The following is a 23,475-nucleotide window of genomic DNA, read 5'->3' as shown; positions in this document are numbered from 1 at the left end:
GAAAGGCAGATCCTTGTGTGGCATAGGTTGCATTTCTTAGTGCAAGTATAATTCAGACAATCCACCCTCATTCTTTTATAAATATGGAAATCTTATTTTCTGGTGGCACTCTTTTGTTTGCAGTAGGCACAGATATTTGTTGGGTGAGTTAGTTAATGGAAAACTAGTGAGCCCTCAGGGTGTTTTTAGCTCAAGGGGAAAGATGGTGGTCAGGGGTTGTGACCCAAAGGAATCCCAAGGCATAGGAGTGACCTAAAGCCAGCCAGGCAGTTAGGTCTCCAGGCAATGATGGGCCTCATCTCCACTTGCTTTGCATTTTAATGTGTGGAGCAGATGGTTGGTATAGATTGCCCTTGTTTTGCCCAAGAGCCTGGCATCATTGCAAGCTGTCACCTTGTTTAGAGAATAGAGTCTGAGCCTGTAGGTACATCACAGACTGTTTTGCAAATACATTATCTGCATTTACCTCCCACCAAGGTAAATGCAAGACCCTATGACTTAGGCAGCAGCCCATCATTTCTCTTTGGCTAAGGCCAAATCAACAGACTAGAGTGAATAATTCAGGCCAAGTCCATCTGGCTGCTGATCCCTGTAACCTTTCAACCATTCCACTGAATATCAATGAAGCCTAGAAGATATATGGAATGTTTAAGCAATACACTCTATCCCTTTGCAGCAGCCCCATGTCCAGAGTGGCAGCAATTAATCTGAGCTGCTCATCCCATGCCAACTCACTCTCCATCACAACCAATCAGACACTGTTCTCCAAGTATCTGTATCTCCTTACGGGGAGTATTGCTGGAAGGCCCGCTGAGGAGCAATCCTGAGCTTCCGGAAATCTGGCTGGTGCCGTTCTCTTCCACCTGGCCACGCTCCTGACGACGCTTTAGGTCTGTCTCACCCTGGAGAAGACTTAGGAGGGGATCATGTCTCCTATCAGGTTGGGGCTCTGCAGCCAGGTGCCTGTTAGAGAAAGCTTGTGAGTAGCCAGGCTCTGGGGAATGGATGCTGGCTAGGGAGGGGAAATGCCATAGCCCCTCAGGTGGTGCAGAGCGGGCCTCAGGCAGAGCCAATGGGTACTGATCCATCATCACAGGGCCAGACACACTCAAGCTGCTGTTCGTGGCACCGTTTGCAAGAGATGTCTCTAGATGTGGCTTTGACCATGGAGATGAGAAACGCCACTGATTTGGTGGCATGTCAATATCTGGGAAGAAAAGATTTAGAAACCATGTTAGCTGCATGCATAGCATTTCAAAATGGAAGTTGCTTATTTTCTTCTGCCTATTGCAAAATTATATTTTTTAAGTTGAACAAGTTTTACGTTCACCTGTGAACACACACACTTTTATGTACCTGAACATATAAGCATGTGCACGTATGCACGCACTTATATGTCCAGGTACATAAAAGTACATAAATGTGTGCATACGTACACACACACACACACACACACACACACACACACACACACACACCATAAAATCCATAAACAGGCACTGCCCTCTTTCAAGCATACTTCCCTTCTGGTATTGTTTTGTATTTGTGTATGCATTGTTTTCACAACATATATTATTATTCTAGCTGATTTGCTTCAGTAAAAATATAATAAATATCCTCCCATAGAAATGAATAGCATTAAACACCAATTTTTAAAAAGGCTATATACAGTATCTTATCATAAAAATATACAATATAAATCCTATTTGAACACGACTCATTTGTTTTTGTCTTTTTTTCAATTATATTAACAACATTGCAGTGAGTGTCTTTGTATACATCTTTGCTCCCTTGTTAAATTAGCTCTTTAGGAAACGTTTCTATACGTGTTTACTTTGTGTTTCAATACTGCTATCATTCAGCTCTTTTTTGTGGTACTGGAGTTTAAACTTGGGGTCTTGGCCTTCTCAGGCAGGCACTCTACCCCATAAGTCACCCTCCCAAACCTTTGTTGCCTTTGGCATTTCTTCTGGAGTCTCACATTTGTGTTCCGGGCCAACCCAAATTGTGATCCTCCTATTTACATTTTCCATGTGGCTGGGATGATAAATGCTTTACTGCACCCAGATTTTTATTGATTGAAATGGAATCTTTGGCCTTGGTTGGCCTTTGAGCCTTGAACCTCCCTATCATTGCCTCCTAAGTAGTTAGGATTACAAACATGAACCACAGGGCCCAGTTTGTTTAGGTCTCCTTTGTAATCAGTGCTTTAAATATATTAAATAAGAAGACTTTATGAAGAGTCTAGCACTCTGGTGCTGATCACAAACTTCTAGGGGGTGAAATCCTATTGTCCAGAGGAATCAGAGGCATGAAGATGCTGAGACACTGAACCAAGACAGCAAAGGAGATTAGGGCTACAAAGAACTAAGTGACAGGTAGCTGCTTGGACCTCATCCTGGAAATGCAAAATAGTTGGGCTCAACAGGTGACTGTTCCTGCTTTCCCAGTTCCTATAGACAGGCTAATTAAAGATGGAGTCTCCTTGGGTTCCATGGACACTGTTCTAATTGTGCCTGGGATACCAGCTGAATATGAGATCTCAAATGACGAGCATAGCTCACAACATAGATGGATGTTTTCTCTATTCTCAGCACCCACTTGGGCAAAAGGGGAGGAGGAAAAGAGCTCTGCCAGATGGTGCTTAAAGCCTGGAGCTTCTCATCTATAAATGATAATGGAGGAGGGGGCTAGATGTGCAGACAAAGGAATATCGGCTGGCAAGAGAGTTTGTCTGGCCGCTGCTTGTTCCCCATCCTCCCTATGAACAGTTCTCTCAGCTCTCCTGGATGTTCAGTTCAACTGGATTTTCTAGAAGATAAAAATATCTGAGAAGCCACCATAGTATCCCTACTCATTACCATGATTTTTCATGTATAGATGATAAAAACAAAAGATACCTGAATCCATGTGGTACAGCTATTCTGCTCAGCACCTCACAATGAGCAGTGGACAATGGTAAGACTCATCTAATAAAACCAAGGGCAAGGAAATACACTAGGATATATGCCTAGGGGTGAATGTTATTTATGGAAATTGATACCTCTGGGCTAGTAGCAATTCAGGACACTGTGTGGCACAAACAGGGTGATTAAGGCTGATTTTGTATAATCACTGTCTATGTTCCATATTGATTGAGAGTACTGCATGTCCTCAGCACAAATTAGAAACACAGTGTAGCCTCTGACAACTGGGCACTTTCCATCTAGACTGGCCCTCCAGCCCTCATACATATGACAGAGATGTTCAGTGAAAGCTTGAAATACAGAAAACAGGGCTTTCTGAAACACAGGCTTTCAAAACAGCAGAGTGTTTTGAATTGATCTCCCCCTCTCTCTCTTTCTCTCCCTCTCTCTCTCTTTCTGTTGGTTGTGGGGCCTGAACACTGGGCCTGGGTGCTGTCCCTGAGATCTTCAACTTAAGGCAAGCACTCTACCAATTGAGCCATAGTACCACTTCTGGCTTTTTCTGCTTATGTGGTTCTGAGGAATCGAACCCAAGGCCTCATGCATGCAAGGCAAGCACTCTACCACTGAACCACCTTCCCAGTGCTTGAATAGTTCTCTTAACTACTTCCTTTCCAGAATTCATGGACTGAAATCTTTAGAGGAGTTGGTAGTGTGCCACCATTTAAGGCCCCATACAATCACTGGGTACACACCAGAGTACAGTTTGACTGGGCTCTTCTAAGGACTCACACTGAATCTCAGTCCTGATTTCCCAGTATTCCAGTGATTGTGTACAACAGCCTGGGTGGGAAGACCCACTTTTCCATATGACTTGGGGTTGGTCACTCATGGAATGAGGATTCTGAATTTGATTAGGCTACTCAGGCTCCATGGAGCAAATGTTCCAGCAACCGTGCCCATCTACCCTGTAGATAGAGGACAGCCTGCCCCAGGATGGCTTCACTACATTCTCAAACCCAAAGCATGGGAGAAATCTTCAATTCAGGATACTGGGTGAAGATCTGAATTTTTATTTCATTTAGAATTCATTGACTTCTCCATGTGTTCCAACCCTGGACATCTACAGCCTACCTTTCAAATTCCTAAGGCATTGGGTCCTAAAGAGCTGATGTGTTCAGGGAGTTCCCACCACATCTCATTCCACTCCATAGACCTGTCTACCTCTTTGTCTTTCATACACCAGAAACACAACTATTTCTTACTTACACAATTCTGGAAGGCCGAGAAGCTTCTAGAAAACAGTTCTGCAACTAAAAAATTTGTCCCCACTGCAGAACACCATCCCTCCTCTCTGTTCATTCATGATGGGCCTGACTTTCTATTTCAGACTGGCATATATATGTATATATATATATATATATATATATATATATATATATATATATATATACATATATATGAAATTAAATATCACTCTCAGAAAGACCCTCTCTGAATTTCTAGCCTAAAATTGACAATCCTGTTACTTTTTTTTTTTTTTGGGTCCGGTCGTGGGGCCTGAACTCTGGGTCTGGGTGCTGTCCCTCAGTTCTTCAGCTCAAGGCTAGGGCTCTTCCACTTGAGCCACAGCGCCACTTCCGGCTTTTTTCTTTTTGCTTATGTGGTGCTGAGGAATCGAACCCAAGGCCTCAGGCATGCAAGGCAAGCACTCTACCACTGAGCCACCTTCCCAGCCCCACCTTTTTTTTGGGGGGGTCCAGTTGTGGGGCCTGAACTCTGGGCCTGGACACTGTCCCTCAGCTCTTCAGCTCAAGGCTAGCGCTCTTCCACTTGAGCCACAGCGCCACTTCCGGCTTTTTTCTTTTTGCTTATGTGGTGCTGAGGAATCGAACCCAGGGCCTCATGTACTACAAGGCAAGCACTCTACCACTGAGCCACCTTCTCAACCCAATACTGTTACTTTTTATGACTACATCCAATTCATGTCATTAATAACAGTAGCAATCCTATAATTTCATTCATTCATTTGTTTACCCATTCATTCATTCATTACCAGTCTTCTCCTTTCTCCATAAGCATTAAGAGGGATGAGCTCAACTCTTTTTTTTCACCATCATATCTACAAGGATTTCACTGTACCTGGCACATAGTAGACCCTTACTAAATATTCCAATGAATGCAGACACATACAGGCAGGCATGATGTGAGTACATGATTATCTGCAAGCACACATAGTTGCAAACATATACACACATGTATACATCCACTCAAACATTCACACATCTCTTCACCAAACCATTCTAGACTGAGGTTAGCAGCATGAAAAATAGTTAAGAGCACAGACTTGGAAGTCAGATAGGTTTGGCATCCAGTCTCAGTTCTCTACTTCTTAGCAGTGTGACACTCATTGATCAGGTCCCCTCACACCTTTGTGCCTCTTGGGACCATTGTCTTATTGGATGAGACAATCCATGCAAAGGGCTTAGCACAGTGCCTGATACACAGTTGATACTCAATAAGTAGTAACTATTGTTCTTGTTATTATTAATCATTCACTTTATAAACCTGGTTTAGGTGCCTTGATAGTTTTACAACACTCAAAATTTCCAGCTCAAGAAAAAGCAAGATAGGAAATTATGTATGAGGCCTAAGAATCATCCCTGACATCTGTCACATATTACCAGAGAAAGGAGAGACAAAAAGGATTTGCACCAAAAGCTCACAGCAACAGCAAAAGCTATGGCACTCAGGGATGGTGTTGAAGATGGAGTAGGCACTGTCTATAAAAGAGAATTCATGCTCACACTTATAAGCCTAGCTACTCAGGAGGCTGAGAGCTGAGGATCGCAGTTCAAAGCCAGCCGGGGCAGGAGAGTCTGTGAGACGCTTATCTCCAATTAACCACCAGAAAACCAGATGTGACACTGTGGTTCAAGTGGTAGAGCACTAGCCTTGAGCAAAAGAGCTCAAGACCAGTGCCCATAGCCTGAGTTCACCCAGGACCAACACACACACACACTCACACACACACACACACACACACACACACACACACACACACACACACACACACACACACACACCCAGTTCAGAAGTCTTTCCTGGGTCTGTGTCCATCCCCAGGGAACAAGATATAAAATGTATGTGGGAATAATTAGTAAGTACAGAATAATTTCTGTTTACTGTGTACTTAATATAGAGCAGACATGTTGCTTAGCACTCTGCATACTTGAACTCATGTGTCCTCACAGTAATCCCGATGACTTAAAGTAACATGCCTAGGGCAAATTAGGTCTAGATTCCACGTAAAAACATACCATATTTGTCTTTCTGCACTTGATTTGTTTTGCTGATCATAATTTCCAGTTCCATCCATTTTCTTGCAATGTAATTTCATTCTTCTTTATGGCTAATAATTCACTGTGTTTATGTACCACAATTTCTTTATCCATCCATTGTTTGCCGGGCACCTAGGCTGATTTCACAGCTTGGCTTTTGTGAATAATGCTGTGATAAGCATGAATGTACGATGTGTCTCTTTTCTATGTTGATTTACACTCCTTCAGAGACATATGCCCAAGAGAGGTATAGCAAGATCATAAGATGGGTCTATTTTTAGTTTTTAGAGGAACTTCCATACAGATTTCTGTAGTAGTTGTACTCATTTGCATTATCTCCAAAAGTGTATGGAAGGTTTACTTTCCCCTGCATCCTCACCAGGATTTGTTGTTCTATTTCTTCTTCTACCTCTCTCTGTATCTTAAATACCCATTGTATTTTTGAGTGAAGTTGAAAGCAATTCTTCTGAACACACCTTGAAAGCACATACATGCGCGTGCCCGCACACACACACATTCACACACCTTGATTCATGAAAATATAACTGGGCATGTGCCTACTTGGAACAAATTGACTATCCCTCTCTGCTGCTATGGCTAGAGGCATTGTTCATCTTTCACTTACCTCAGGAACAAAGAGGACAGTCTTTATATTTTTATGAGCTGTGTAATAAGCAACCAGATTGAATAACAGAACATGACTATCACATCAGAAGATCTACTGGGCCAGTCTGTAACCCTCTCAAAGGTGAGTGCCATCTTATCCTCTAGCACCATGAATTTTCTTGTATAAATCATGTTGTGTTTTGAATAACAAAGTAAATGCAATGATTTCACTGTGGTGTCTTCTCACTATATGCATGTATAAATTCCTTCCTCTTACTGGGAAGGAAGGCACAGGTTGTCAGGACTGGCAAAGGCCATGACTCTTCTCACTGGAATAGAAACCTAGCCCTTGTTCACCACCTCTACTAACTATGGAAGGTAGGAAGGCAGAGAGGAGGTGGAACTTCTTAAGGATGGCTAGCTAAGACTTCTGGGTATTCAAGTATAAGAATCCCTTGAGCATGTTAGCAGTGTGCTCTTGGAGCAAGGCCTGGATGGGATAGAAAGAATACCAGGCAAAGATGTACTCTGGGACCATGCCCTCCCCCACAAAGAAATCAAAGTTTCTTGAAGCTTCCCCAATTACAAAATTCTGAAATCCTCAGTGTCCTTTGAGATTCAATAATTCAAAGATACTTTCAGGTTGTGTTTTCTTTCCCATAGAATAGCCAGGGTAAATTAGACATAAATCAATAAAGAATAACTTTGATTTGGGCAAAGAAGCCAGGGAGCTTGGTAGCATTTCCTAGCTACACAGGTCTCTGTGTTTGGGCTTTGCATATTTACTTGACAGAGTGCCCTTTGAGTGCGAGCAAATCTTCAGTGGGGGCCCATGAATGTGGGTCTGTTCTGCTCATTCTGGCTGAGCTGCAGCCTTGGCTACCCGAAGATGGCCTTCAGGGGTTAAAAGGATGCTAACCAACAGTCAGTAATGAAAGGCACTCTATAGATTTCCACCATTTCCCAAGTTGCCCATCTGCCATATAATACCCCCAATGAGAACCTGGCTTCTTCATGGGGCCCTCCCCTGAGGCTGCAGACCTTGTGAGAAACTTGACTCCTAGCTATGATAAGAGAGGCCTTGAGGGAGACAATCTTTCCTTCAGTTGCTCAATCAGCAGGCAAATATTTGTTCTAGTCCACACCAGGCTGTGAGACAACATCTGCATAGTCTAGGGACTCATGAGATTCTTACAGGAAAAACACAACAAACAAGAAATTAAATGGAGAAAAAAAGCCATGTTTCTATTTGCTTGGGAAGGCTGACTTTGTCAAGAACAGGGCCATGCCCAAGTTTATCTTGTATAGAGGTTTCATAGTCAGAGGACATAAGAAACACTAGTGAATCTGGATACTGGTGGCTCATGTCTATAATTGTAGCTGCTCAGGCAGGTGAGATCTGAGGACTGAGGTTCAAATCCAGCCTGGACAGGAAGGTCCACTAGACTGTTATCTCCAATGAATACCAAAAATGGAGCTGTTGCTCAAATGGTAGACTACTAGCCTTGAACACAAAAGCTCAGGAACAGTGTCCAAGCCCTGAGTTCAAACATTGGGACAACCCCTTCCAAAAAATAAAAAAAAAAGAAAGAAAAGAAACACTGCAGCATCAACACAGCTGAGCTTCATACCACTTGGAGGCTCATGGGAGAGACCTACTGCCCTGTGATCCTGATATTTTGATATTTTGAGTGTAGGTCATCAGATTCATCCATCATTCAGAAAAACATGTCAAGCTTCTCTCACCATCCCCATAGAGCACTTATTACTTGTCACTCAACATGTATTATGCCACTGATTGCTGGAAAGCATCCTCCTATAGTCAGCACTGCTCTGTTTTCATGGTGAGGAAACTGAGGCGCAAGCAGGTTGAAGTGATATGCCCTAACTTTGTACTATTAGGAAGTAGTAGAGCTGGCCTGATGACATGCTTCTTGGTTCCAATGCCCTATGCCACACAGTGCCCCAGGTCTCCGATGATTTAGGCTATGATTTCAACATGATTTGGCCCCCCTGAGAGTCACGTTGGAGGTTAATCTCCACTGTGAGGCATTGAGGGTAGAAATTTAATCTACTATGGATTCAGGAGGGGAGATGGTTACAGATTAGATAAGGGTAGGTTCCCCATATTTAAATTGCTAGTGGCTTTTTGATAAGGAGAGACTGGAGGACACTCACGTACTCTCCTCCCTTGTGATGCTTTGCATAGCCTTAGGACTCTGTCCATGAGTGAGCCATCAGCAAATGTGAGCCCCTGACCTTAGACTACACCTTCAGTCAAAATATATTTGTTTTCTTTATAATGTATTTCGTCTGTGTCATCATGTCATTCGCAAGAGAAAAATAGACTAAGGGACCTAAATGAGGTAAGTCATAATTCTATAATCCAAAACATTCATTCATTCGAACGTAACTTATTAAGCACCTTCCAAGAGCCTGATTATTGTGCTAGCTATTTGGAAAGCAGCCATTAACAGACTGGGTGTCTGATGCCTAAGCAGGTAGGGCGGGGTCATGAAGGAAACATAAATATATAACAGAATTGGTGTTGACAAATACTAAGAAGAGAAACAAAACAAGGTAAGAAAAAGTGGCAGGGTGGGGCCATCCGTTTTTTAACCCATCCTTCAAACAATTCCAACTCACAGCCATTGTGGCTCCTACTGTGATTATTCAACCTACTCTGGGACATCACCTATTTGCTCCTAAGCACTCTCTCCCTCATTCTCATTTTAATAATAAGCTCCACTTCATTCCCTTCTGCGTCTGCTGTTACCATATGTCTTTCCACATGTTTACCTAACCCACAGGATCTTCCAAGAAAGTCAGTTCCACTCACTTGAATGGAAAAAGAACTTCTAGGAAAGTGGTAAACTCTGCCAAGATTACCAGTCAGATACACACCAAAGCTTCATCTATACCTTAAGGACAAAGCCAGGGTGGTGGCTTCTGGAAATAGATAAGCTCTGCACCTGCTGCCAAAGAATCCAGTTTCTACTTGGCACAATGCATCCCACTTGGGAGACCACAGGCCCTCCAATGGAAGCAAGGTAGTTAAAATGTGCACTCAGCAACAGCAATACAAAACTCTTAAAATGAGCCACACCCTGACTCTTTGAACAGGCAGCCATGTCTAGTGATGACTTCATTAGATACAGGAGGCCAATGTGTCTAGGGACCATGCATACTTATAAGGGGGGGCGATCTACAAAAATATAATTGATTTTCAAATCAGAAAGAGAAATTATTATGATAATTATACTCCATGCATTAAAAATGGATCTGGTCTGGATTGCATTCATATGTATACCAATGCAAATACAAAATATAATTTTAAAAATGTGTATAATTATACATTTTTAATTTTAAAAATGCCTAGGATCATATCGTGGCCCCCACTGGCTCAATCTATATGGCTTTCCTGAAATTTGGGTATTTTGATGTACACAATCTGACATTCTTCTTTTGAGCAATAGATACCCCCAATCTTGTGAAGGATTAGGGAGGGATGTGGTAAGATGTGGTATTTGAGCGATCCCTCTACCCCTGGGGAGAGAATGATGAAAGGGGTGGCATTGGTCATGATGCATTGTGCTCACAAATTGATATATTGAATTGAAACCCCTTTGTACAACTACTTAAGAATAATAATCAAAAAAATAAAGACTCTTCAGGGCCTCACTCTGCCCCCACTCTTGCTCATTAGCTCATCATCCCTGCAGAGGAGGATGAGAACAGCTGCATGATTCCTGTCTTATCTTATCGTGGAGCCTTTGGTGTTCCTACCCCCAGGCCAGTAGTGATACTGATAATGATGGTCATAGGGAATAGTCCCAGCTCTTACAGTATGCTCAGTTGCAAATCCAGTATTTAACCCAACTGAGGATACCATGAAATAGGTGAACTAATTTGATTAACCATTTTTACATTAAACTTTTAAGCAGGTGTGTCGTTTCTCACTAGGCAAAGTGGCATGCATTGAGAAAATCTACATATTGCCCAGGGCATCGGAGGATCTCAAAGAATTGGTCTTACAGCAAAAGCTTCCTCCTTCCCAGCATGCTCACCATTGCTCAGGATCACATTTTCACTCTGGCTTGTGGAATGCGGTCCCCAGGGTCTCTTGATATTTCTCAGGGCTCTGGAGAAGTGCTCATCCACCACGCTGTTGATGTCCCCGTGGAAGTAGGTGAAGAGGACACACCGGGAATTCCATTCAGTCTTTATAGGCCTCTGTCTACCTCTGGGCAGCCGGACACCAGTTTTCTTTGTTTCTTCCATTGATGCCTAAGTGGTACAGGCAAGTGACAGCTGCAAGACAAAAACAAACTGTCAATAGCTCTCTTTTACCAAGTGTCTTTGCTATGGTTTGGGTGAGGAACATTCTTGTGGGTCTGCAGTTTGCTTCTAGCAAGTGAAGGAACCCCAGAGTGCCACCACATTCTTTAAGGCCAATACCAATTCTGTGCTGGTCTAGAGTCTGCTGAGGAGCTTAGTGTTCAAGGAGCAACCCAGCAAATCTCTACACAGCACTAATATGGCCTTCGCTTGCAAATGAGGATTATGACAACTCAGCAAAGCTTTGGTAACTAGATAGGGGATGGGAAGACATTGAAGTCGCAACCCACAGTAAGTTGGCTTATGTAGAAGTGAGCTCCTTCTGAGTCAAGATCAGCACAGAAATATCTTAGGCACAGCTCTCTTGGAGAGCTAGATTAAGCAATCCAATGAGAGCTGAACAATTTCAATCCAATAGTAAATGTTGTTTCCCATCTTAACCATGTCCATGCAAGAGAATGAAACCAATCTGATTCTCATAGTTCCAATGCACTGATCTGTGGAAGATGGTGTACTGCCATTACCTATACTCCATTGTGAAAACTAGTAATTCCAAACAACACCAGCCCTAAGGGCTGACATATTCTGAACCAAGTACAGATCTCCACAAAACAATCTCATGAAAGACTGTAGGTTGTCAGTTCTGCTGCTTAGAATAGAAAAGATACACAATCACTGTTTGCTGAATTGTTCTGAAGTTGGATTCCATCATTGGTGTCAGCTGCCTTATCATCTCCTAAGAGGCAGAAGCATTTGCACGTAGGCCAGGAATTGGCACCAATTGGGCACTTGAAGGATACTATGGCCTTCCTTTACTAGAGAAACCACATGACAGGGTACTTCTTTAACTTTAGCTACACAATCTGACTTGTCCTATACTCTGGCCAAAGATGTATTGGATTTACTCATTATTTTAAACACAATGAAAATTACTAGGATCTAATAGACTGCCCCCACTCTAGTCTAAAAGATCCTTTAGATCAGAAAGTGTTACTCATTTGTGTATTCCTAGCACCTTGCACAAAGTAGGTGTTTAGTAAACAATGGCTGAATGACTGAATGCCATTTCATACATGTGAAGTCCAATATACTCCTATACCAGATGAGGAGGCAGAAGAGATTTTCCTCTACCATTCAACTTTGAGGGTAACACATAATCTCTCTGTGTTTTACATTACACAGAATGTGTATGATTTGAGTTGGGCACTGGTGGCTAATGCCTATACTCTTTGCTACTCAGAAGGCTGAGACAGAAGAATTACAGTTTGAAGCTAGTCAGGGCAGGAAAGTCCATAAGACTCATCTCTTATTAAAAACCAAAAAGCCAGAAGTGGAGTTGTGGCTCAAATAGTAGAGTAGTAGCTTTGAACAAAAAAGCTCAGGGAGGGCTGGGAAGGTGGCTCAGTGGTAGAGTGCTTGCCTTGCATGCATGAGGCCCTGGGTTCAATTCCTCAGCACCACATAAGCAGAAAAAAAGCCAGAAGTGGCACTGTGGCTCAAGTGGTAGAGCGCTAGCCTTGAGCTGAGGGACAGCGCCCAGGCCCAAGAGTTCAGGCCCACGACTGGACCCCCTCCCCCCCCCCCCAAAAAAAGGTCAGGGACAGCACCTAGTCCTTCAGTTCAAGCACAAAAATAAAAAAAGAGAGAAAGAACAAAAAACTAAAAGAAAAAGAAGAAAGAATGAAAGAAAGGAAGACAGAAAGACAGATTTGGAGTATGTAAAATCTGCTAATAATAAAAAAAAAAAACCCTACCAATCCACAGAAGAGCAATCTAATGCTCAGAAGCAATACACTGAGTGAAAGAAGCCCAAAACAAAGGCAAACACAAACACATATTGTATGATTTCACTTGCATGTTATGCAAGCACATATACAGTGATAGAAATCAGAACAGCAGTTGCCTGTGGGGGTACAGATTGACTAGATGAGGCATCAATGTTCAAAATGTCTTACATCGTTTCTTTTCTTTTTTTTTGAGAGTGTTTCTCCATACATACTGAGCTTGAGTCAAATCCACAACCTCTTCCAGGGTTAAGTGACCTGAATGGCCATGCTTTTCTGTATCCTGGATGTTGAGCAGAGTGATGTTTACGACACGAATGCCTATATTGGCCCAAACTCATCAAATTGCACACTTCATTGTGCATTTTGCTGTAGCTAAATTATGCCTCAACATAAAGTGCCAAGATATGTTCAGACACTTGGCATTGTAAAGATGTTATGAAGTAATAATAATTAGGGATGCACAATTTATAAAGCCACAATTTATACTATACCTGCTTTGCACCAGAAGCTATATATCTGCCTTCTCCCAATCTTTAAAACCTTTGAAGAAAGTATTAGTATTCTCATTTTAGATAGATGCAATCTGGAGCTTAGAGAAGAGCCATTTTGGTAGGTAGTGGCAAAGTGGGTACCTGAACCTAGGTTTCTCTAGCTTCAATCTCTTTCTCCTTCTTACCATCCATTCCTCCTTAACCTCTTTCTCCTTCTTACCATCCATTCCTCCTTAACCTGATGAATGAAGAAGTTCCCCCTCCTTTGTTTCTCTCTTTATCTCTGTCTCCATCTCTGTCTCTGTCTCTCTCCTGCCCCCCCCCCCCTCTCTTTCCCCCCTCCTGTCTCTCTGCTGGCCCCAGAATGTCCTTTATCAAATGTGGAGGTAAGCTTGATGTCTAATCTCTAGGGGTCCACAAGCCAAGACACTGAACCAACACTATGATTTTCTTCAGGGAATGCAGGCAGATGCTCTGTTCAATCCCTCAGGGCTTCTTGCAAGCCTCCGCATTGCTGCAAGGAAGGGTGAGTTTGACCCATTGGAGGACTCACCCTCTTGTGTTCTACATTGCCAATGGCCACTGTGCTAGGCTCAGGGTTAACACAACTTGAAACCTGTATTAATTAGACATCAGGGCCACATGCACATTCCTTGTCCTCTTGGGGAGAGTTCAGAGAGATCACAGACCAAATAGTCACAGCTAGAAAAGGTTAAAAATAAACTCAGAGGTGATGTTTCCATTCATCATACTTGGGAGGCTCAGACCATGGGTAAGTGAATATCCTGAGTAAACCACACGTATGGCCTCTGCCTCTCTTTTCCTCTTGAAACACACTATAAAAGGTGTTACTTCTCTGGAATGGATCCATGTCACAAGCAATTATCTACGTTGCATTTGGATACCAGTGGATGAAAATTGTATTTAAGAAATAATAAACTTCTGAGCATGGAGTTGGATGCTATGGCAACATGTCTGGGAGTCCTAGCTAATGGCAAGACTAGGACAAGGAGGATCACTTGATTCTCATGGGAGTTCCAGGCCAGCTTGTTCCCCCCCCCAAAAAAAAACAATAAAAAAATTAAATGCAATTGTGAGAATTGTCATTGGTCTTAATGCTATGAAGAACAGTCTCACAGCAGCCTTAGGAGAAATTTGAGCATCTTCATCTTCAGATGAGCTGCATGTAAGGGGTCTCTATTCAGGAGGGAATTGGTAGAGGGTGTGGTCCAAGAGAAAGGGATGCTACAAAGCTATGTCTAAGGACATGCCAGTTCCCAAAATAGAAAGACATCAAGTGCTCCAAGTGGACCTTGAACTACCACAAAGCATCCCTGAACCAGCAGTTTGGTCTCGTTTGCTTGGTTTCTTTCACCATAGCTTTGCAAAATTGCATCCCTGGAATAGATTGTGAAGTCAGAGGGGTGGCTGTCACCGTGATCATCTACACCCAAAGCCCCAAAAGAACTACATTGTTTCTCACTAAGCCCAGCATGTGATGCTGTCCAATTTCTTCCCAGTAGAATATTGTTTCTTCTTCCCCTGCCAAAGTCCCCAGCTTGTCTTACCTTAATTCTGGAAAATTACCTGAGATAGAGCAAGACTCCGTAGTAGGGGAGCAGCGATGCGTTTCGATGACCAGAGCTGTCTGACTCACTTTGGAACAGCTCAGGGATCACAGAAGGAGGAGCTGGGAATTTGTACCCTCCCTTTGCTACTTTCTATCCCTTTAGCTCAGGCTGTACAAGGCGTTTCCTGCTAGCTATCTATTAAGAATGCAGAAAATGCACTCCAACAAGTCAACCTGGTTGGGCACCTGTAGGAATGAGGAAAACGAGTACCATTTTTTTATTTCTTTATTTTTGCATAAAAAGTACTTTGTCATATTGTCTCCTAAACTGGAGCCTAAATATTTTGCCCCAAAGCATACACAGAGTCAGTGACATCTAAAAGATTAATTGTGGGGTTTACATCAAACTGAGGTCACATCCCATCTCAGAATTGCTTTAGGTTATCTCTAGTTTCCCCCTCTATTTCCTTGGGAAGAAGAAGAGAACCCAGACTCCTCAAATTCTGAACTTATCACAGCCTTCCATGGGCCACATAGAGAGTAAAGACTCCTCTGCACCTGCAATAAAGAAGGCAACTCAGGTACCCCAAAAGGAGATTTGGAACAGGGACTTCAATCTTCATTAAAAAAAATCCTCAACAGTACCTAATAAAATGGCACCATCTATAGACTTCAAAACTTTTATCCAATTTTTATTCTTACATTATTTAGCTTTCTTTTGCCATGACAAAATACCTAAGGGAAAAAATTCAACGTAAAAAGAGGAAATGCATTTTTAGCTCAGTTTTAGAAATTTAACTCAGTGATCACTTGAGTGTCATTACTCTGAGCCTGTGATGGGGCAAAACAACATAGCAGGACATACATGAGGGAGTGAAGCTGATTACTTCATGGCAGCCAGGAAGCAGAGAGAAAGGGTCAAGGTCCAGTGTCCCATTACCCCCTTCAAAGATTCATCCCCAATGATCTAACTTCTCTCTACTAGGACCCAACTTTTGAAGTTTTTTTCACTTCCCCAGTAACACAACGGGCTGACAACTAAGATTTTCAAACATGGCTTGTGAAGGACATTTAATATTTGAACCATATGTCTTTCTATACTTGAACACTATTAATGTGATGAATATTTATAGAACACATACAATGTACCATGCATTGTTTTGGAAGTTCTGCTCCTTACGAAACAAATGGACCATATCTCTGCTGTCATAAAATCAACACAATATGTTTGTATATATATATATATATATAGATAGATAGATAGATAGATAGATAGATAGATAGATACATACATACATACATACATACATACATTTTAATTATAACATCAGATGGTGATAAGTACTGTGAAAACACAGTAAACAGTATTGAGAAGATCATTTATAGAGGATAGTGAAGAAAGAACTTTCCATTAAGATAACATTTGAACACTCAAGGGAAAAGCTACATAGACACCTGATTTCTTGACTCCTGAGGGAATATCAATTCCAAGAGGTAAACTCTAACTTGCCCAGAGATCATAGAAAGTGAGACATAAAGAGAAATTAAGTTTTCTGTGATGATGCCCAGCCATGTGGAAGTTATGAGCCCACAACCAATACTGAGAAAGTATGGATAAGGAGGTAGGAAAACCAGAGTGATGCTACTATCGTAAGTCCCAGCAAAGAATGTATTTTGAGAAGGTGGAACTAATCATCTGTGCTAAACACTTGTGAGAAGTGGAATATTCTGATGCCTGCATAGAAACATAGGCACATAGAGGTCAGACATAGTTTTAGCAAGAGATGTTTGATAGAGAGATGAGATCAACCAAACAAAGACCCAAGTAAGATGGTTTAGGAGAATAGCTGGCACTGATGATGCAGGGAGTGCTTTGCAGGAGTACACAGAACTCCTGGAGGCAGAACAAGGCCATGGAACAGAATGTGGGGGTAAGAGTTGAAGGGTGAATGAGATTACTGTTTCATTTTCTTTTCTTGTTTTGAATTTTTCATTATTATTTTAAAATACTGTTTCATTCTCTTAAAGGGATACATTTCAATGTGATTAAAGGCTACCAGAAAGGACCCAATTGACAGAAAATCCAATTGAATATACCACAGTAAAATGGCATTATTCATGCAAAATACTGGTGAAAGCAGGAAGAGTGGATGGGATCAAAGTCCAGGAGGGATTGACTTTCAATAGGAGGAGGTGTAGTTCTGCTCTAAAAGGCAGAGGAAAAGGGTTTAGGATGATCAGAAACACAATGAAGTTCACGGCTGTGGAGCATATGGTAGATATAATCAATTTACTTATTTTAAGTGGTCATAAAATTGGGCTAGGGGACAAGAACTTGTCCAGGATATTTCTCTAAGAAGGTTTTCAGTCTTGGAGAAGTTACTTCTCATTTCCTGGCTTTTTTTTTACTTGGTCAGGGGGCCTGAACTCTGGGCCTGGGCCCTGTCCCTCAGCTTTTCAGTTCAAGGCTAGCACTCTACCAGTTGAGCTACAGCGCCACTTCTGGCTTTTTTCTTTTTGCTTATGTGGTGCTCAGGAATCGGACCCAGGGCCTCATGCATGTGAGGCAAGCACTCTACAACTGAGCTACCTTCTCAGCCCGTCCTGGCTTATTTTTAAAATGAAGGTGCTCTATTAAGTTTTGTGACAGGGTTTCACTATGTTGCCCAATTTGGTCTTAAACTCCCACACTAAAGCTGCTCCTTCCCTATGTTAGCCTCTCCAAAGCTGGGGCTATAAGCATGCATCACTACACTCAGATTCTAAACTTTTTCACACCTATACTATTCTAAATATACCAAAAGGAGATAAAGTCCAAAATGTTAGAAAATTGACAACTTAGAATATCCATTTAGTGTGTTTTTGAATGCAAATGTGTACTTCTAGTTCAGAGTGATGGACTGTCAGTGTATTTAATCACATATTGTTTCTAAAAGTCCACAAGAATATAAAACAAAGTACAAAAAAATGAGAAGAAAAAGTATCACTAGTAGCCCATAAAAGTACAATGAATCAGTAGTCTGATAAACAATTTACATGTATTAAAACATTTAAATAATTCTGTAAGGTAGGTACTATTATTGTCTAATTTTTAAAAATTGTGTAAGCAGTCACAGAAAAGTTAAATAGCCTGCACATGGTAGGTACATTATTATGTGACCTTACAGAAATAGTGGGGCATCATTTGTTAGGAAATGAAAAGACTTGGAAAAAATCATATTAAGTGAAGTAAGCCAGGCCCAAAGAAACAAAGGTCTTATGGTTTCCCTTATTTGCAATATCTAGTATATATATGAGTCAACCAGAAAAGGTCAGATAAGGTGATGTTAGGAAAATGAACCCTAAGATATGTATTTAAAGGTTTTTTTTCTTTCATGCATTTGTTTCTAAAGCATTTATAAGATTATTTCTTTGTTGCTTTGTATGTCCCTCCCCCACAGTATAACCCCTGCTTTCACTGTATTTGATGTCGGTATAATTTGTGGAGGGGAAGGGGAAAAACAAGTCATTTAAATAAGGATACAGGTGGACCCGTTGCAACAATGAGAAGTACAAGTTGTCATGTCGAAAATGAACTTTACAACTTTGGTGGGGGGGGAGGGGATTAGGTGGGGGCCGGGGGAGGCTGGGAAGGGATGGGAAGGGTAAACAAAGGAGGAGGCTACAATGCTTGATAAGAAATGTACTCATTATCTTGCCCATGTAATTGTAACCCCTCTGTACAGTATTTTCACAATAAAAAAAAAAAAAAGAAATAGTGGAGCATTTGTAGAAATTATAATGCATTCCTAGCTGATCCAGAAACAGAAGGATATTGGAGAAATGACCATGAATCCTTCTAAATGGAGCCCTAGAAAAAGTTCAGAACTTGCCAGAACTCCTAGAAGGAATCACAGAGGGAACAGAAAACAGAAAAGTAAATTGAAACTCTGCCAAAGCAGTTAGGCGACTCTTACTCTGTGCACAGTGTCTTAAAATATTGCTCACTCCTGGTTATAGCCAGTAAGTATAGATTCCTAAATAAACCAGCGTGTTCAAACTCTAGTATTTCAAAAAAAGGACTATAATGTAATATTGTACAATATTGTAATATTGAACTATATTTTAATATAATATTGAAGTGGGAATAGTCTTTATAAGTTGGACATGAAGCTTAGGAACAATGAAGAGCTCAATTTTCCAACTGTCATAAAGTGAACTTGTGGGCCTCAACAACCAAGTTACAAGATAAACAACATTATGATAGAAACTACTGTGACACTGACTCATAATAGGTACTCTCCATAATATTTAAAAGAACTTCTACAAATCATTTATAAAGGGCAGAAAACCCAATCCAAAACTCAGCACAGAGTATGGATATTCAAATCAGATAGTGGCAATCAACATTGGAATCAATGCTTAATGTTACTAGTTATTAGTATAGCAGAAACTAAGTACAAATCAGATTGGCAAAAGATACCTAGTATCAACAAAAATATGGGACCAGACTCATATGTTTTCTGTAGATGTATATTGCCTCAAGGGTTTCTGGCTGGCGACTTGGTAGTATCAAGCACAATTTAAAGTATATGTGATTTATGATGCAGTAAATCACTGCATGAAATCTGATTTGAAGAAGCTCCATTTCTTTAAGTATATTAAAGATATTTTAAAAGAATTGTACCTTTAAGTATGTTAAAGATGTTTAAAAAGAATTGTACCCTAAGCACAAGCATACTTCTGATTTATAACAAGATAATTACAAGCAAACTATAAAGTCTCAGCAAGAACAGTGCTCAGTTGAAAACCTCTGGAGCCACTAATACAACACTACTATCAGCCTTTACTCAATTTAACAACAAAAGTAAACCAAATAACCTTTAAGAATATCAGTCTATAAGAGATATAGCATAGTGAAATTACCTCTCCATTAGATATGTAGATCCTGAAGCTGTTAACTCAGGGAAGGTTCCCTGGAGGGAAAATAGTGGATAATTTTCTGAAGTAATTGATTAACAATCTATCTATCATATTTATGATAGGAAATAAAACCCACTTGTATCCCTTTCTTTCCTTATTTATAAATGAATTAGGATTCACAGAGTGTAAATTCACAGTGCAAAAATAACCCAGTGTCATTAAAAAAATTCCTATCATATTCATGCAGTAAAACTAACACATTCATTAAGACAGGTGATAAGGCTTGAAGGACATTTCATAGGTGTACACAAAGACAGGCTAAGGAAACATATCAAGAGCTATTACCAAAAGGGAGGTGGTGGTGGGGAAAGAAAAGGGATGATGGTGGAGGAGGTGATTTTGTTCAAAGTTTACTGTGTGTGTATGGAAACATCACAATGAACCACCTCACACTAACAATGTATGTCAATTCAAATATATGAGAATAATTTTTTAAAAGATGGTGCTACCTAAACTCAGCATTTTCTTGGAATGGTTGGCAGCACAGCAGATGTGTTCTTTTTTTATTATTGTGAAAATACTGTACAGAGAGGTTACAATTACATGGGCAAGATAATTAGTACATTTCTTATCAAGCATTGCAGCCTCCTCCTTTGTTTAGCAGATGTGTTCTTTACCATTTCATTAACCATCAATGTAAATTGCCACACAATCAATTTAGCTTAAGTTACCACCAAGAGGAACAAACAAGGAATGTTTCCTTCCCATTGTTAGGTGCCCAGTATATCTGCATCTCTGCTGCTTATATGTACTTATCCAGTAAAGCTTTCCTTGCTTCTCCTATCAAGAAGGGAGAGATTGGGGTGGGAGGTTTGGCTCAGTTGGTACAGTGCCAGCCAATGAGCAAAGTGGCATGTACTGAGTTCAAGTTCTGGTCTTTCAACAGCAACAAAGAAAAAGAAAAATAAGGGACTCAGTGGTTCTCAAAATGTGATGCTTGGCCCAGAATCATCAGCATCCCCTTGGACAGTGTGAGAAATGCAAAATCTCAGACTGCATCCCCTATCACCTAAATCTCAACCTCCGGGGCTATGTTCTAACTAGCCTTTGGGGGAGGATATATGCTAAAGGAGAAGCATCAGTCATCCAACAGCACTGCAGCAGAGTCTCACCCTTCTCCAGCAGGAATGAGATCACAGTCACACTGGTTACAAGATACCAGTAAATCCTTCACTATCTGCACTTGCAAAACTCAAAATCTTTTCAATTCTCTTCCCCTCAAGTATTTCTGGGAGTCCTTAGGGTATGTTCACATATGCTCGTGAAATGACTCAGGGTCCTAGTCATCTCTTCTGTGAATTTCAATGAGTGACTTTTGAGCAGACAGTTAAAAAATGAGTTCAGGCCAGGTGCTGGTGGCTCACACTTGTAATCCTAGCTACTCAGGAGGCTGAGATCTGATCGCAGTTCAAAGCCAGCCCAGGCAGGAAATCCGTGAGACTCGTATCTCCAATAAACCACCAGAAAACTAGAAGTGGCATTGTGGCTCAAGTAGTAGAGCACTTGCCTTGAGCTGAAGAGCTCAGGGACAGCACCCTGGCCCTGAGTTCAAGCCCCACCACCGACAAAAAAATGAGTTCAGTTCTCCAACTGAACAGAAATACAATGTGTGCTGACTTGACAGTAAGATATAGAAAATGCTGGACACAAAGCAAGACCAAATGATGTTAGGTTCTACAAGCATGCATGAATAACCTGAATTGTTCAATCAAAAACAACTTGGTTGCATCTTCCCAGTTGGAATAACCTGTTCTAGAGCTTCATTCATGTCGTTATCTTCTCTCCTCTTGCACATCAATGTGTCTTATAATCTAATTTAACAAAAAGAGATTTTTAAAAGCCTTTATTCAACTAGATATTGGGCTCACCCTTGTAATCCTAGCTACTTAGGAGGCTGAGATCTGAGGATAATGATTCAAAGCAGGCAGGAAAGTCCAGGAGATTCTTAATCTCCAATTAACCAGCAAAAAGCTGGAAGTAGATATGTGGCTCATTCACTTTCCTGCTTGGGCTGGCTTTGAACCACCATCCTCAGATCTCAGCCTCCTAAGTAGCTAAAATTACAAGCATGAGCCACCAGTGCCTGGCTTCTAGGATGATGATGTTTTGAAGTAACCTGTCACCAACTTTCACACCATAAATGAAGACCTTAAGTCAAAAGCTGAAAATCTACAAAGAGACTTTCCTTTGGTACTAGTGTGACTAATTTAATGGTTTAGATTTTTTTTTTCCTATGTGAAATTTACCTTGTCAAAGTAGATGAAGAGGATGCAAAGATATCAATATTAATTGATGGTAATATTTAATGACCTGTGTTAAATAATGAAAGACAAAAAATCAATGTCCTGGATTACTTTCAAAATTCTGATGGGAATGATCTCTATTAGAAAGATGTCTTCTAGGTCTCACATCCAGGAGGACGAAGCTGACCTGGGGTATATGGATTATAAAGGATTGTATGGTTGAAGCACAGCGACCAAATGCCATCACACAGAGAAAACTCCAGTGTTACTGTCATTAGAATTGATATTGTTGGTCTTAATGGTCTAATTATAAAGTTCCATGACTTTTGAATGGTTTGCTTTTCCCCTGCATTTCTCACAGGTACTATTATTTTAGCACAAACTTCGGCATTGTGTTATACCTTGTTATAATGCAAATTCTTTTCCACATGAAGATGAGATACCGAAAAAGAAATATGATAAAATTGTAATAATATAATCTTAATGTTACCATATAGTGACTAACTCTACCCAGGAAGTTTGTGCTTTCAAACTATTATCTCATTGTTTTATGTTACAAATAATAGCTGTTGCTTATCTTCCCTTGACCTACTTGAAGCTCTGCTAAATATTAATCCAACACATTAATGATGATTATTCCCAATCCCTGAAAAAGTGTTTTGTTGTCTATTATGTCCTATGAGGCATTGGCTGGTATGGATCTCAGCATGGTGTTGAGGTGATGGGAGGAAGGGCAGTGGAGAGCTAATTAAATAAGACAATCTGAGAGTTATAGAATTGTTCTGAAGAAGGTTTAACAGTGATAGTGGAAGGGGAGATTTGGGTGGGGAAGAAGGATGGGTTATTATGGATAGTATGGTTAGGATTTCTAAGTAGATAATGCTTAACCTTACTTGGCTGAGAAAGATTATCTTAGACAGAGGCAAGGTCCTGAGGTAGGCGTGGAAAAGCTAAAATGCTGCTTTTGTGACTGATAAATGGTAGAGCAGGAAGAGTTCTGAGCCAAGGACCAGACCATTCAGTGCCCATAAGCAAGCAGAGTAAGGAGCTTGGATTTTGTCTGCTGTGCTATTGGATTGGAGTGTTTAAATAGAAATCCACTTATCAGGGCATTTGAGACAGTGAGTTTTAAAAAGCATTGTGTAAAAAGTTACATGGAAGCCAGATGCCAGTGGCTCATGCCTATAATCCTGGCTACTGAGGTGGCTGAGAATTGAGGAACACAGTTTGA

General features: G+C 41.0%; 1 protein-coding gene across 1 annotated transcript; it reads right to left on the bottom strand.

The window, feature by feature from the left end:
* Positions 1 to 731: 731 nt before the first annotated feature.
* Vgll1 (vestigial like family member 1) lies at positions 732 to 11,134 on the bottom strand. Its single transcript, XM_042697540.1, has 2 exons — positions 10,921 to 11,134; positions 732 to 1,207 (listed from the first exon to the last, which is right to left on the bottom strand). The coding sequence occupies exons 1-2, from the start codon at positions 11,132 to 11,134 to the stop codon at positions 732 to 734; spliced, it is 690 nt and encodes a 229-aa protein (XP_042553474.1).
* Positions 11,135 to 23,475: the final 12,341 nt, after the last annotated feature.

The sequence above is a fragment of the Dipodomys spectabilis genome, unplaced genomic scaffold (assembly GCF_019054845.1).
Source record: "Dipodomys spectabilis isolate Male_0828 unplaced genomic scaffold, ASM1905484v1 ptg000221l, whole genome shotgun sequence".
Lineage (NCBI taxonomy): Eukaryota > Metazoa > Chordata > Mammalia > Rodentia > Heteromyidae > Dipodomys > Dipodomys spectabilis.
This window is presented reverse-complemented; position numbering and strand designations above follow the sequence as displayed.